The 14,139-nt window shown below is 40.1% G+C and overlaps 2 protein-coding genes across 3 annotated transcripts; both read left to right on the top strand.

The window, feature by feature from the left end:
• The first annotated feature begins 586 nt into the window (after positions 1–586).
• On the top strand, positions 587–5,052 carry LOC149096672 (uncharacterized). The gene is made up of 4 exons (XM_089280983.1): positions 587–1,019; positions 1,745–1,967; positions 3,907–4,275; positions 4,680–5,052. The coding sequence occupies exons 1-3, from the start codon at positions 824–826 to the stop codon at positions 4,238–4,240; spliced, it is 753 nt and encodes a 250-aa protein (XP_089137109.1). The 5' UTR covers positions 587–823; the 3' UTR covers positions 4,241–4,275; positions 4,680–5,052.
• A 968-nt stretch (positions 5,053–6,020) lies between these two features.
• LOC110044762 (dol-P-Man:Man(7)GlcNAc(2)-PP-Dol alpha-1,6-mannosyltransferase-like) lies at positions 6,021–13,604 on the top strand. Of its 2 annotated transcripts, none has more exons than XM_020750340.2 (9): positions 6,021–6,195; positions 7,449–7,581; positions 7,725–7,898; positions 8,294–8,488; positions 8,634–8,737; positions 9,648–9,874; positions 10,198–10,373; positions 11,913–11,991; positions 12,828–13,604. In XM_020750340.2, exons 1-9 carry the CDS (start codon positions 6,055–6,057, stop codon positions 13,066–13,068), a joined length of 1,470 nt encoding a protein of 489 aa, XP_020605999.2. In that variant the 5' UTR covers positions 6,021–6,054; the 3' UTR covers positions 13,069–13,604. The 2 variants fall into 2 exon arrangements, with proteins under 2 accessions (XP_020605999.2, XP_020606000.2); XM_020750341.2 differs by having other exon boundaries at positions 6,039–6,195; positions 7,484–7,581.
• The last annotated feature ends 535 nt before the right edge of the window (positions 13,605–14,139 follow it).

The following is a 14,139-nucleotide window of genomic DNA, read 5'->3' as shown; positions in this document are numbered from 1 at the left end:
TGAAGAACTGGGTACAATGTCTAAAAATAACTTGAGAGGGATTACCTTAGTTACTTTGAGGACCTATATGGGGGATTCACTCTCTTACCTTGATAATCTCTTGATAAAACTAACGAGTAAACGGAGAAGTAAAATCGTCAAAATATAAAATATAAAAAAAAAAAATCTAGACTGGGTTTCCAAACCTCCATCACGGTTGTGATTTTCTTAGTTTTCACGTGATGAATTATTAATGAGTACGTTAATTGGAGAAGGGAAAGATGAAGGACTTTATAAACAAGGTTACGCGCGGATGCCTTTCCACTGCATAATTAAATTGAAGAGATCTAGGTGACTCTCTGGGACATTGTTGCTTACCCAGTCAGTGTGTTCATTAATAAAATTGCTTTCTTTTTTTGTTTTTGTTTTTGTTTTTTTTAAATCTAAACAGGGAAGTATGCTATTTCCTGCTCAAAGGCAATACCTGATGACTGTCCACAAGGCTCCACTTGCGGTTCTTACGATTTATGTTGGTGCACAAATAATACCAGCCTTCGTGCAAAGGGTGATGGGAAAGAACACCGTAATTGTATAGGTCTGTGTGTTGATTAGAGACTTACAGATGTACAGCCTCAAGCATTGAAAACAGCTTTGGGCAGCTAGAAGAGAAAATCAAAGTTTATAACTGGACAATAATCAAGACGTAGCGAAATAACCATTAAGCTAAAGAGCTGGATAATGTTTCGCCATGATGTAAAGTTCTTAAAAACAAAAAACCTTTGTTTAAGAGGGAGTTCCGGTTATTTCCACTTTCTACATTGCTTAAAAAGAGTTAAAAAATCAAATGGCTATGTTGGAACATTTGATGAGACGTTTTGTTCTTTTTTTCTTTCTTGCAGATCTCAAATTCCCTTGTAAAAATAAGAAGCATTCCCCTTGCCACCGGAATGCTACCTGTGTAGATTTTGACGAGAAAACATTCTATTGTGAATGTAACAAAGGTTTGTTAGGAGACGGACGCACATGTGAAAAGAAACGAGGTATTGGTTTTATTGATTTTTTACTCTCATGGGGAGCAGGTTTGGCGCAGCGGTGAGAGCGTTCACCTTTCAGCGGCTCCCACCAATGCGGCCCAGCTTCGATTCCTGCCCAGTGCCATATGTGGGTTGAGTTTGTTGTTGGTTCTCGCTTTGTTCCGAGGGGTCTTCTCCGGGTTCTCTGGTTTTCCTCCCTCTTAAAAAAACCGCATTTCCAAATTCCAATTCGATCAGGATATAGGACCTGCATGAAAACCAACTAAGGCTGATATGGCTCATTATGTTTATTTTTTTTATTTTTGAACCATAATTATATTACATATGAGTTGCTATAGTTAACATGCAAGTGGTCCTGGCCCAAGGTTATACTGCGGTGAGTCAAGATATCGAGATAATATAAAGTGTTTGACTTTAATTCTCATGGTCTTTCCAAGATGGTGGACGCGGCGAGAAAAGTCTTTCCTTGCCGGTGCCGCCATCTTGGAAAGACTATTGGAACAGGGTTTATAACTGTCACTCTGCGAAAATTCAACAATTAGCCCCGACCAATCAAAGACATGATTTTCAGTAGCGCTACGTCATCATTATAGAATTGTTTATTTCGGGAGGACGAGAGGGTGAGAAGGGTGAGAGGAAACTAGGTCTCCTGAGAAACGACGCTATGCATATGTAAAGTAAACATTTTTTGTTTATTTGTATTCATTTTTTTGTCATTCCTTCGATTATAGGACCAGCGACCACGGCCATCACGGTAAAACTTGAAACGACTACGACAACTCACAAATCCACCACAAAACCGAAGCCTTCCAAACTGCATGACATTATCTTGCACAAGATCATGTCTATTTACCACAAAGTCGTTAGGTTTGTGAAAAAGCACTTAGGATTATGGATCTTCGGAGCAATCGGTGTTGGACTTGTGATATTTACCATTACGATCTGTTTGTGCAGGTATGAAGCCATGATTTCAACTTTACAGAACCCACCCTCAGCATGCGACAGAATAACTAAACAGCTTTTCCTCCCGGCGGCAAGGTTGGAAATAAAACGGGATAGGGGTCAGTTAAATGTATTTACGGCCTGTACCTAGTCTGGCTGTGAGGCACGGTGGCCTCATGGTTAGGGCACTCGACTCCGGAGCGAGTGGCCCTGGCTGGGTAGACTGTGTTGTGTTCATGGGCAAGACACTTTACTCTCACGGTGCCTCTCTCCACCAAGGTGTATAACTGGGTACCAGCGAATTTAATGCTGGGGGTAGCCCTGCGATGGACTAGCATCCCATCTAGGGGGGAGTAGAAATACCTCTAGTCGCTTCATGTTACAGGAACCGGGATAAGCTTCGGCCTGATACGATGGGCCACTTGGCTCGTATCCAGGCTTAACCTACCTAGTCTGGGCATGGGTAGTGTAGTATTATAATTAAGGTTCCTGTATAACTTCAGAGCACCTTTAGAGGTGTCTCGCGTCCAAGGGATGTAGTGCGTCCGGTTTAAACTGAGATACCTAAACCCCTACATAAAATTAAATCTTACAGAGCTGGCTATCGCATTATACCAATTATTGAATTTTTCACGACCTCGATCTAAATGTGAGCGTCCGAATCATCTTTTGGATCCCTTTTGAAAGCTACAAGTCAAAGGGAATTTGTTCGTTTGCCGTCAAATTTGGACTGTAGCTAGTTTGATATATAAACAGCAAAAACATGTCCAAGAATTTTTTATTTCCAAATATTTTTTTCCCCGTGAGCGATTTTTCTACAGTCACTCCATTTTTTTAAAATCCTATTTCGAAAATGTTCTGTAACTTTTCAAATTGCCCATACTTTTTTTTAGCGCTTTGGGTCCGGAAAATGAGGAACAAATTAAATAAGCGAAAAACCAGGAGCCTCCTGGAAAAACCAAATTTCCTTCGACTTGTATCTTTCAAAAGGTGATTCGGACGTTGGCATTGAGAGGTCGTAAAAAATTCGACAACTCATTTTATTTCAAAATTCTTGGTATAATGTGATAGCCAGCTCTACAAGCTTTAATTTGATATGGGATTTAGGTGTCTACAAATTAACCTGGACGCGCTACATCGCCTGGACGAGAGACACCTCTAAAGGTATACGGTAACCGTAGTAATTTGAATGGCAGTTTAATAGACGTTTTAGCCTAAAGGCGTAAACTAGAAAAACGCTTTTTAAATAGAAACTCGACGTCATTTGACGAGAGAAAAGAGAGGCAAGGACGAGACGTGACTGGATTCAAACGGAGAGCACAGATCACATACTACACATCATTGTAAAATGGGTTTTTATCGGCCTGCTATAAAGCTAATTTTGGATTAAGATGCTTATGCTACAGGCCAGTGTTGACGTGAAATTGCAGACTTGCGCTATGGGCACGATGCATAGAAAAAAAAAGAACGCAAAAAAATGTCCCAGACAGAAATGGGAGTCAACAGACTTCTTTCCTATCCCCCTCTAAGGAAAAAAAAAAATAACAGATTGAAAGTCACAAACGTAAATCGCAAAAACTCTAGAACCTTCCCTGCTTCTCTTATAAAATCGGCGAGAACTTTGCAACAACAACAACAACAAAAAAACAAAACAAAACAAAAAACAAAAAACCTCATCAAGGAGAAAGCAAAAGAGGAGAATAAAATATTCCGGGCTCAATGACGCGTTTTCAACTCCCTACAACTTGAAGTAATCAACCGAAACCGTGTTTTAAAGCAGTTTGGAGTTATGAAGAGTTCCTTTTTCACCGGATATTTTGAAACTGTTCTTCTGTTATGTTAGATGGAACAGTTGGTAGAATTCTAAAAAGTTGTTTACTGTACCGCTTATAACTACGTTTTCTCTTAACAAACTTTTTATAGCATTTTGTTTCTCAATTGTTCTGTTTAGGAGGCGGATAAGACGAAAACGTGAAAAGAAACTCTTACAGTACATGGAGGACGAATCACATGAGGGCTTTGAGCAGAAACAGTTTTCAAGTTATCCCGTCTATGACGAACCCGATCCACAAATAGAACCATATTATGAGAACTATACAATGGATCAAGAGCTAGGTCCTCTTCCACCAATACCGGGACCAACCCCACCACCTGCGTCCGCGGCCCCTCCGCCACCGCCACCACCGCCACCACCTCCGCCTGGAGTGACATCAAATCTTGCGAAAAAGGCTCCAAAAGCCAAAACAACATCGCAGTCAAGCTTTTTTTCAGATGAGGAATATTAAGATTGCAAACTCTAACCCTGATTATTTTATGCAAGGTAAGATCGATTTCAATCAGAGGAGATATTATCAAAGCTTTATTATAGTTGTTTGAACCCCTGGTCCCAGTCTTCCACGCTCTATAAGTTGTGCTCAGTCTCCCCCTTCCATTCTACCCACAAGTCATGTCAGCCTCTAAGCCTGTAGTGTTTTTAATACATAAACACTGTATGAACTTCGAGTAGCAACACACACATGGCTAGAACGCGACATAGTTCGATCGTACACGATCCCGAGCCACGTGACAACTCCACTAGTCCCAGGAATCCACAGCCAAAGATACTGAAAGATTCTCCAATTTCGGCTGCTGAGGGTCTCACAAGGCGACGAGAACTTATTTTGGCAGAAACAACTAGTTAACGTTTATTTACCTATTATAACTTTATTTAATTTTATTTTTCAGGTTTCTGTGGTTCCATTTGCTGGTTTTGAAGAGTCTTCGTGATTTCAAGTGATCATTCTGTAACGCATTTATTTAATCCGGATATACACAAGTTAAATCATACTTTTCTTTAACTTTAAACAAAACTTATTCTTGCTGTAGTTGTTACAAATCCTAATATTTTAAGTCTGTTAACGTTAACTTTTAATCACAAAGTGACAAATGGCTTTGAATTTATATTGCCATAAATCTACACCAGGAAGTTAATAACGTCTTTCCGAATATATGACTCCTTTAAAAAAGAAAATGCGAACATTCTGTGCTTCAAACTAAACCAGAGTTTTGTATAATGTATGGCTGCTGTAACATGCAATTACACGTTTTCATTAATCACGAGTCTGTGGAAAAATACTCATAGTTACGACTTATCGTTGCGAATTGTACACAAACAAAAATGCAGTGTGCGACCGCTGTGTGGCAATGCGTGCGCGGGGATGTGATTTTGCGCAGTGTCAATCTCGTTCCCAGAGTCTTCGTCCCCCTTGACCAGCGGTCGGAAAACGAGAGCTCTGCTCCCAGAGCTCTCGTTTTCCGACCGCTGGTCAAGGGGAACGAAGACTCTGGGAACGAGATTGGCGCAGTGTTGTCTTTATTGCGTATAATCCCATTCCGCACTTTCCAGACGAGAAGAGATCTGGGGCGAGTCTCATCTTGCAGTCCCTTGTGCGTTTTAGTGGGGACAATATGGCTTCTCATCTTCGTCCCCAACCTCGTCCCCAGGGCCTTCTCCACTGTTTATCGTCGAGGAGAACGCCCATCATAAACACTCTTGTTCTTTGGCCATTTCAATTTAACAAGAAATAAAATGCAAACGGCGGCAACAAACATAACACATGAACTACGCATGGTTTGGAACAACAATCTAAAATTTTCTTGACGTTTCGCATGCTACAGCACGCATCTTCAGAAGTGGCGGTTACCAAAAAACCCGAAAGATTTAAAACTTAAAAATACAAATATTTATGCAGGGGACGAGGCTGGTTTTGTCCCCAGTACTGCACCCAAAAGCGACCGGGGAAAAGAGGAAAAATGAAATGCGAAAAAAAAATAATAACAACCCGAAAAGCCTAACAAAAAATTCACTTTTGGCAAAAAGCGAATTTTGGCTAAAAGCAAAAAGCGGCGGGAGTCAATGGGTTAATCTAGTGACCAAATTTTTCGAAAGATGAGTCTTTTTGTGATAAATTGGGTAAATCAATCCAAAACAACTGAAAAACGCCAGGAATTCTGCAAAATTTGGATTTGAGGGGGTTTTTTTATGTGTATTCATAACCAGTCCCTTGGCCTTTACGCGATCCTCATCCCAGTCTCCCACTGGCCAGCATCCCAATCCAACATGGCGGCAGATTTCTATTTTGTGTTACTTTTCGTTGTGTTTTGTGTCCATTTATTCAATTGCCCGTTTACCAAAGTAGAAGAAAGTTTTAATATGCAAGCAACGCACGATATACTGTACCATGGAACAAACATTAGAGAGGTATGTGATATCTTTCACTTTGGCACTGATTTTGAACTAAAATACATATACGCATACAAAATAAACTACAGTTCGCATTCCTCGATGAAGCAAGCTCAAGCTTCAGCTTATAAAAGCTTAATTGGTTTAACAGCAGAATATTCAATTGATTGCACTGGTTTTGGACTCCTAATTGAATAGCGAAAGGTGGAGAAACATACCATGGCTTTTATGCAAAGATCTACAAAGTGTAAGCATCCATACAGAAATAGACCATTTTACAGTTGTCTGCTCACTGACCTGGCCTTTGAATGGCAGCGAGGCTGGAGGTGACCTTGTTTTGATACAGACCTCACTGTTTTTGTTGTGTAAATAAAGTTGTTCTAATGCTAACTAGGTGCATTTACATGTCAAAAGTAGAGAGGTCTTTATCAAAGCAAGGTCACTTCCAGCCTCGCTGCCATTCAAAGGCCAGGTCGCCGAACAAACAATGCTAAAATGGTCTGTTATGAACAGGGGTGCGTGCATGGCTCAAGGAATTAAGCTGAAGATTGGGGATGACCGGAGGAGTGGGTGGGGGGGAAGAGATCCCAGGCTCTAGGGAAATGTCCTTACAAAATGTCTCTGTTTTGATCAATTTGGCTCATACACTGTATCATTAAAGATGATTTCCAGTCTGTACTGCCCACTTTTGAGAATTTGTTTACGTTTTTTTGTTTTGTTTCGTATGAGACATTACAAAATGTAAACATTTTGCAGCTACTTACATGAAGTAAATTCAAATTTCATGTCAACCACCATTATGGATGCAAGACTATGCAAAGCTTTATGCTTTGTTCTTTCCCATATTACTTGATGAAACAACTTTGCAGCTGTAAAAATCCATGAAGCTGTTGGAAAAAGAATTTGAAAGGCCTCAAAGATAAGGTATGTTTATAAACATTAGGGTGCTGAGACTACACAGTCTGGACTGGAAATCATCTTTAAGTAAGAAGTTGTTTGAGGGGGGGGGGGGGCAGGGGGGAAGGGGAGGAGGAGCAGTAAGTTGCTCCCTCAAACCCTAGCTCTGGATCTTAAAGTGGACCTTGCACAGCATGGAGAATGAGGATTCTGTTTTAAACAAATAATAATAATAATAATAATAATAATAATAATAATAATAATAATAATAATGATTAAAAACCTTTTGTATAAAATGTGCTGTGTGCTTTGATTCTGGTTGAAGATCAGTCTTAATTTAGTAGTGTCAATTTTTATCTCAAATATTACTGCAGTATGATCATTTGGAGTTTCCTGGTGTTGTACCTAGAACTTTCCTTGGTCCACTTGCTGTCTCCTCTTTTGGATATCCCATTGTCATGCTTCTTAAGGCTGCAAACACATCAAAATTATGCGTGCAGCTTGCAGGTAATACATTTGACATGCGTTTGCTCTCTGTCTGGAAATATATTTATAAATTTTATATTGTGTTAGCAAAGAGCCTTACATGTTGTATCATGGAGTTCCTTGCATGCTTTCATGTTTTTCATTTTGTCTGTTTGTTCTGGCAGTGCGCTTTTGTCTTGGATTGCTTTCCCTGCTCGCCTTTTCAAAGTTCAGGAGCTCTGTTTCACTCAGGTTTGGAAAGGATGTTGGAAACTTCTTAGCGGTCATTACTGCTACACAGTTTCACTTTTTGTTCTACATTTCAAGACCACTACCAAACATCTTTGCTCTTATTTTAGGTTAGTACATGTGCTCAACTATGTAGTTACATGTATAATAAGGGCCAGTCTGCATCAGGCCAAGGGATCCATAGTCCTGCAGCTTATCCCGGTTTCCATAGCATGATAAGTGACAAGGAGTATTTCTAATCCCCACCCAGATGAGATGTTAACTAGTCCGTCACAGGGCAAACCCCTCAGCATTAAATTTGCTGGACTCCGTTTAATTTACACCATGGTGGAGGAAGTTACAGTGAGAGTAAAGCGTCTTGCCCAAGAACACAACACAATGTCCCCAGCTGGGGCTCGAATCTGGACTACCCAATCCAGAGTCTAGTGCGCAAACCATGTGGCCAGCAGGCCTCCCACTACCAAACATATGTACTTACATTTTATTTAATTTTTTTTTTCTGCAGTGCTTTTTGCTTTCCAGTACTGGCTTGATCATTGTCATTCAAAATTTATTTGGACTTCAGCATTTGCCATTATCATCTTTCGATCGGAGCTGTGCATTTTACTGGGTCTAATTTTACTATTGGAGCTTGTAACGAGACGTCTATCTCTACTCATAGGATTCTGTCACGCAGGTCTGGCAGGCATTAGTGCTTTAGGTGAGAACAGTACAGGGAGACATTTCTTTTTTTTTTTAAAAAAACACAGTTGAGAACTATTCAGATTGGTGACAAATTTATCAATGAAAAAGTTGAGGTTTGTTACTGTTGTTAGTTTGAGTGGCAAACTTTCTTTTTTTCCTAGCCCTAACTGTTTCTGTGGATTCATTATTTTGGAGAAGGTTCCTGTGGCCTGAAGGAGAGGTGCTGTGGTATAACACAATACAGAACAAAAGCTCAAACTGGGGTGTATCTTTTCCTTTGATAACTTAGGCGGCGAAATACAAGATACAAAAATCCTCAACTTGTCGTGCAACATGAACAAATCTGTTGTGTGACAAGTTGTGAGTTTGATGAAAAACGAACAACAAAGCCAAAATTTGTTGCTCAAAGTAGACCTGCACTCTACTTTTCTTCAACCTGCAACAAATGTTTTTGTTGCACAACAAGTTGACCACGCAAGGTGAAAAACACGAAACGTCGACCCAAAACTTGCAATGAAACAATATTGCGCGACAAGTTGAGGGGTTTTGTATCTCGTATTTTGCTGCCTTTAGATACATGTACATGCATCTTCTAAGCAAGTATAACACCTGGAGAAAAAATAGGAGGAATGTGCGGGTTACTTCCCAAAACCCTACTTTATTTATGACCAAAATCTATGATTTTCCCTACCCTGGTTATGACCTAATTAAAAGATTTGATACCCTATTTAAGACTTGATCCTTAAATCAGTACCCTGTTTCAGACTGGTCTACCTTGTAATTACCTTCCTAGTTCAAACCAATGTTAAAGGCAATGTTTGTTTGTTCTTATTGGGTATGATAACTTCTTCTAAAGAACATACCCAATTCAAGACTAGAGTACAAAAACCATACCCTATTTGAGACCAAAATGGTCAAAAATTGATATCTTACTTCTGACCAAACTATCAGCTAAAACACACACCCTTTGGAACCGCACAGACCTATATAGCCCATAAAAGGGAGAACCCCCCCCCCCCCGCCCCACGGGTATAAAAGTACTGCAGTTATTTCAGCTTGTTTTAAATGATATTCATGTGTCTGGCATCACTGTAGGCTCTTAATGCATTCCAGAGAGATAGATTTGTGTTAAAGGAGTTATTAATTAAAAACAAATTTCCTTCACTAAGTGCCAGACATCTCCTTTCCTTTGGTATTTCTACTCTGTTTTTCCCAGATGTTTGTTATTTGGCCTCGTTCTAGTCCCTCTGGGGCTGTGGAGGGACAGGAGGACCTGGACACTAGCTGCACCATGTGTTGGTTTTGTGTTCCTATATTCATTTCTTCCTCACAAAGAACTTCGTTTTATTATTTATGTCATTCCTGTGTTTAATGCAGTTGCAGCCTGTGGATTGAGCTTCATGTAAGTTCTTGCAATTGAAGTATTTTACATTGTGGAAGTAACCATTAAAAAAATGTCTTAATCTTCTCCAATCTAAGTAATCCTTGAGATGTGTTTTTTTCTGCTATTATCTCTTGCTTTCTTACTCAGGCCTCTGTTTGTTAGTGCGCCCAGCGAAGCTTGAAAGAGAGCATGAAAAATGTAGGAAAATACAGAAAAAAAAAGAAAAGAAACTGCTTGTAGTCTTGTATTTCGTTTATCACAACGAATGTAAAAAGCTGTAATATGAGATTGCATGCAAAATGTCCAGTTAATTTTTTTGTTATTTGTTTTTGTTTCTAAAGAAACAAGAATGAAGCCAAATGGAGGTCATTTGTGTCCCTTGGGATCAAAGTAATTACTTGTGGGGGACTCCTCAGTAACTGTTTGGTTACAGGATTGCTGCTGTTGATATCCCATAATAATTACCCTGGAGGAGTGGCATTGCAAAGACTTCACAAGCTGCTGGAGAACCATACAGGTATAATGGAAAATATCTGTTTAGGCATAGGGCTCTATAAGTCACTACAGTAAATCTAAGTCCAGAAGGCAAATCTAAGTCATGATGTCATTGGCAAGGGTCAAAATTAATTTTTTCGTTCTGGAGCCAGCTGGCGACTAACGGAAAAATTTTGGTCGCCAGATCGTAAATTTTGGTCGCCAACTTATTTTATATATAACTTACACAAGAACTCGACTTTATACGTTACTTTGCATGCGAGAAAGTCACAATTGAAGAGCGAAAACAATTAGAAATAACACGAGTAACACTTAGTTATAAAGCTACCATTGTTCTCAGGTGACATGTCTCTGGTCGGAAGGTGAAGGTTGTCTCCACAGTCATTTTAAATGAAGCGAGGCATAAAACGTTTTAAGTCCGTGGTTTTCATTGTGAGACAAACACGGGTCCTTGCGTATTTTCCATTTGTTACTTCTTCGAAATGCCGTTCTTTATTTTCGACTTGCTTTCCACGACTCCTTTAGCTCACGTAATTCCTTCAACTGATTGGTATCTGCCGCCATTTTCGCGGCAAATGAAAAGCACATGGTGTTGAAGCGCGCCTGCGATCCCAGTTTCAGAGTAAGCCGCTGAAACAATGTGGCGCGCCGTGAACGCAGTATCGAGGTGTCGAAATTCATTCCATTTTTTCGATTATCTTGTAATAAAATATTCAGACATTATTTTACTGGGGACGGAAAGGTGAGTTGTATACTAGCTACCATATCCGATTGATTTCCTAATATAAAGATTTAAAAACAAAAGTTGTGTCGTGGTTTTCTTTAGTTATCGGCCAAAATGCGAGTCGCCAGTGCTCAATTTTTGGTCGCATTGGCGACCAGTGAGTCGCAATTTCGAGCCCTGATTGGGCAAGACACTTCTTACAGGGTTTCTTTTTGGCTGGGTATGCACAAGGCAGTTTGAAGTATTCTCTATGCAGCATTGATAAAAAAATAAAGAATCAATGCACTAGTGTTAATACCTTGTAACATAAGTGTACTTTTTAGGAGGTAAAACCATTTCAACTTAACTGAGATGGTTGAAATTTCAACAGTTAAAAAATGAAGGTTACATTTTAGAAGTAAACTGGAAGTAGGTAAAGGTAAAGTCTGCATACAAGCCAATTGGACCATCAGGCCTGAGCTTATCCCAGTGGCATGAAGCGACTAGGAATATTTCTACGGCTCTCTGGATGGGATGCTAGTCCATTGCAGTATCACCCCAGCATTAAATTTTTCAGTACTCATTTATATACCTGGGTGGACAGGCACTGTGAGAGTAAACTGCAGGTGAACAACTTTTTTTTTCCTCTGGTTCCTCTTCAGTAGGGGTCAGTTAGAAATACAAAAGTTGTACCACCACAGGAACACCACAGCAGCACCGCAGCAGCACCACAGCTGTTGAAACTCTTAGCTGTACAACTTCACGAAGTCTTGTCTCTAGACTTTTGTGAACGCAGAGTGAGCGTGAAAGGAGAGACAGAAAAAAACGAGTAAACTCAATCTCCTTGTTTGTCCATAGAACCGTGCCATGTTCATATTTCTGTTGCTGCAGCTCAAACTGGCATTTCTCGGTTTGGAGAAATTAATCCATTATGGAGGTGAGGAAACTTGCTCCAGGCTTTCGGTTGTTTGGGGAGCAGCGCGGGTGAATGGGGGGAAAAATAATTAGGAGAGAGGTGTTTTGGGTGTTTAGCTCTCCACACTGCTCCCCTAATTTTTCTTCTTGCCGTTTTTCGCGCTGTTCGTAAACTAACCGTAGGCCTGGAAAGACTAGGAGGTGAGGGTTTTTTGTTAGTTAACACTGTATAACTAGTATAAAGTCCAACTTGATAGGTGACCGGAAGTTATACACTGAAAATAGACCAATTTCGATATATTAAGATTCAGTCTAACACAATAGACCTCAGCAAGAGGCTCTGGAGGATAAAACCCCACAAACTCTGTAGTTATTCCCCGGAGCCTCGTACTGAGGTCTGTTGTTTTAGGCTGAATTTTAATATATCAAAATTGGTCTACTAGCTTCTTAAACTCATTAATAATTCATCAAGTTTAAACAAACGAACTCACGAGCGTGACAGTATTTGCAGGGTTATCTGATCTTAATTAGCATAGATCTATACGATTATCTTTCTACGTGTTCTCCTTAGTTTTAGTTGCGATTGAGAAGATATATCAAACACTCAAGACATCGTTTAAGCACATTTCCAAAAACCTCGATGTTCGTCACAAATACTCCGATGCTTGTCGTAATTTCAACTCTCTTCTCGGTGTTTAGAATTGTCGTCAAACACGGTCTTTCGTGTTTAATAGATTTCTTTCAAATAGATTTTGATGGGTGGCGTAGCGTTGAGACGAGATAGGTTTTCTGTTGAAACCGAATAATAGGCGTCAACTGGGTTGTTTTTAAATGATCGTGTTTCTTGCTTCTTTCCAGGTATTCCAAAACGGAAGGTCTGATGGAAGGAGGCCCTGAAATGCTGGTCTTCTCACACCTTCTGACCGAACCACCCTGCATCAGAATGGAGCGCTCGCATTTACTACTGGACAAAGTGGAAGGATTCGACAGAATGGCATTTAATTTTAAACGTTTTCCTTTTGTTTTTCCAGTCATGTCGACTAAAATTTGTATTCTGGAAAGACGGAACTGGAGAAAACCTGACAAAGAAAGGACGTGAACTTTCATGTGAAAATGTAGCTGAAGGGTGTGTAGAGTTAGGAAGCAGAACGATTTAGCTTTTGGGCCTGAAATAGAAACTAAATAATATATTAGAATTTATCTACAATGTCGGCTTGTAGGTTAATTTGCAAAAGAGGAGATGACCCCATTTCACGGCTTTCTACTGTTAATTTATAATGCATGGAATGATCAGTCATTGTAGGAAAACCTTAAGACAAAACTACATGGACAATCGGTGTGCTAAAAAGCGCTAGAACGAAGAAGAGCTATTGCTTTTCAAATTCATGAATGTTAATCCATCGCGAGCCCCACTCCTCCCTTGCAGGTATTTGCCGTGAAATTAAATTTAACAAAATTACTAAATGATTTAAGATGAAGACAACAGAACTTGAATCTAGAGCTTCGGTTTATTTAAAATTGAGTTGGGAGTGGGGGTGGTCAATGGGGTTTGGAGGTTGGGGGTGTTAAATTTTAGAAAACCTGCCTTGATCCAACTTGTAATAAAATGAACAACAAAAATATCTGCTTAAGAAATGTTCCAAGCTTTCAGTGTTTATAGACCGTCGCAAATCTTAGTAGTGGTAGTCGTAGTGTCGTAAAGCTTCACCACTATAGTCCTGGTGGATGCACTTGGTGAATACTTTACAGATTTCTCGCTTAAGTCTGCGGTAACAAGTCGAAGGGCGGAACAAACATGATGTTGACATACAACCGCTGGATGCGATGGACCACTAGCTCGAGTCTCCATGGCCATATGACGAACATCATGAAGAAGAAGCCGAACGTCACGGTGAATAAATACACCGGAAGTTCCGCAAGCGAAGAAGAAGCACACCGTTAGGAAACAGACAAGTGCAGTGCTCAGTGCACAGATCAAGATGATAATCACCGGTAACATGAAGATCACCAGGATCAGAATGAAAGGAGAAAATGCCAGGAAAAATGCCAAGATGAATGGACTATTTAGGGCAGCTTGTTACCAGGCTTTGTAGGTATCCACGGCCGCCTGAATCCATTCCGGAATCCATCCCTGGATCCATCCTTCTTGTTGTGGTAATCCTGGCACTGG

Source organism: Orbicella faveolata, unplaced genomic scaffold (assembly GCF_042242905.1).
Source record: "Orbicella faveolata isolate gen_17 unplaced genomic scaffold, um_ofav_v1 contig_48, whole genome shotgun sequence".
Lineage (NCBI taxonomy): Eukaryota > Metazoa > Cnidaria > Anthozoa > Scleractinia > Merulinidae > Orbicella > Orbicella faveolata.
The sequence above is the reverse complement of the archived record's forward strand: the minus strand, read 5'-3'. Positions and strand labels throughout refer to the sequence as shown.

Bases quoted from the DNA above. Each gene is read 5' to 3' on its own strand.
- LOC149096672 (XM_089280983.1), top strand. From the start codon at position 824: ATGGCTATGTTGGAACATTTGATGAGACGTTTTGTTCTTTTTTTCTTT. The intron at 1,020-1,744 runs GTATTGGTTTTA...CTTCGATTATAG, and splicing joins CACATGTGAAAAGAAACGAG to GACCAGCGACCACGGCCATC. The intron at 1,968-3,906 runs GTATGAAGCCAT...TGTTCTGTTTAG, and splicing joins ATTACGATCTGTTTGTGCAG to GAGGCGGATAAGACGAAAAC.
- LOC110044762 (XM_020750340.2), top strand. From the start codon at position 6,055: ATGGCGGCAGATTTCTATTTTGTGTTACTTTTCGTTGTGTTTTGTGTC. The intron at 7,899-8,293 runs GTTAGTACATGT...TTTTTTCTGCAG, and splicing joins CATCTTTGCTCTTATTTTAG to TGCTTTTTGCTTTCCAGTAC. The intron at 8,489-8,633 runs GTGAGAACAGTA...TTTTTTTCCTAG, and splicing joins GGCAGGCATTAGTGCTTTAG to CCCTAACTGTTTCTGTGGAT.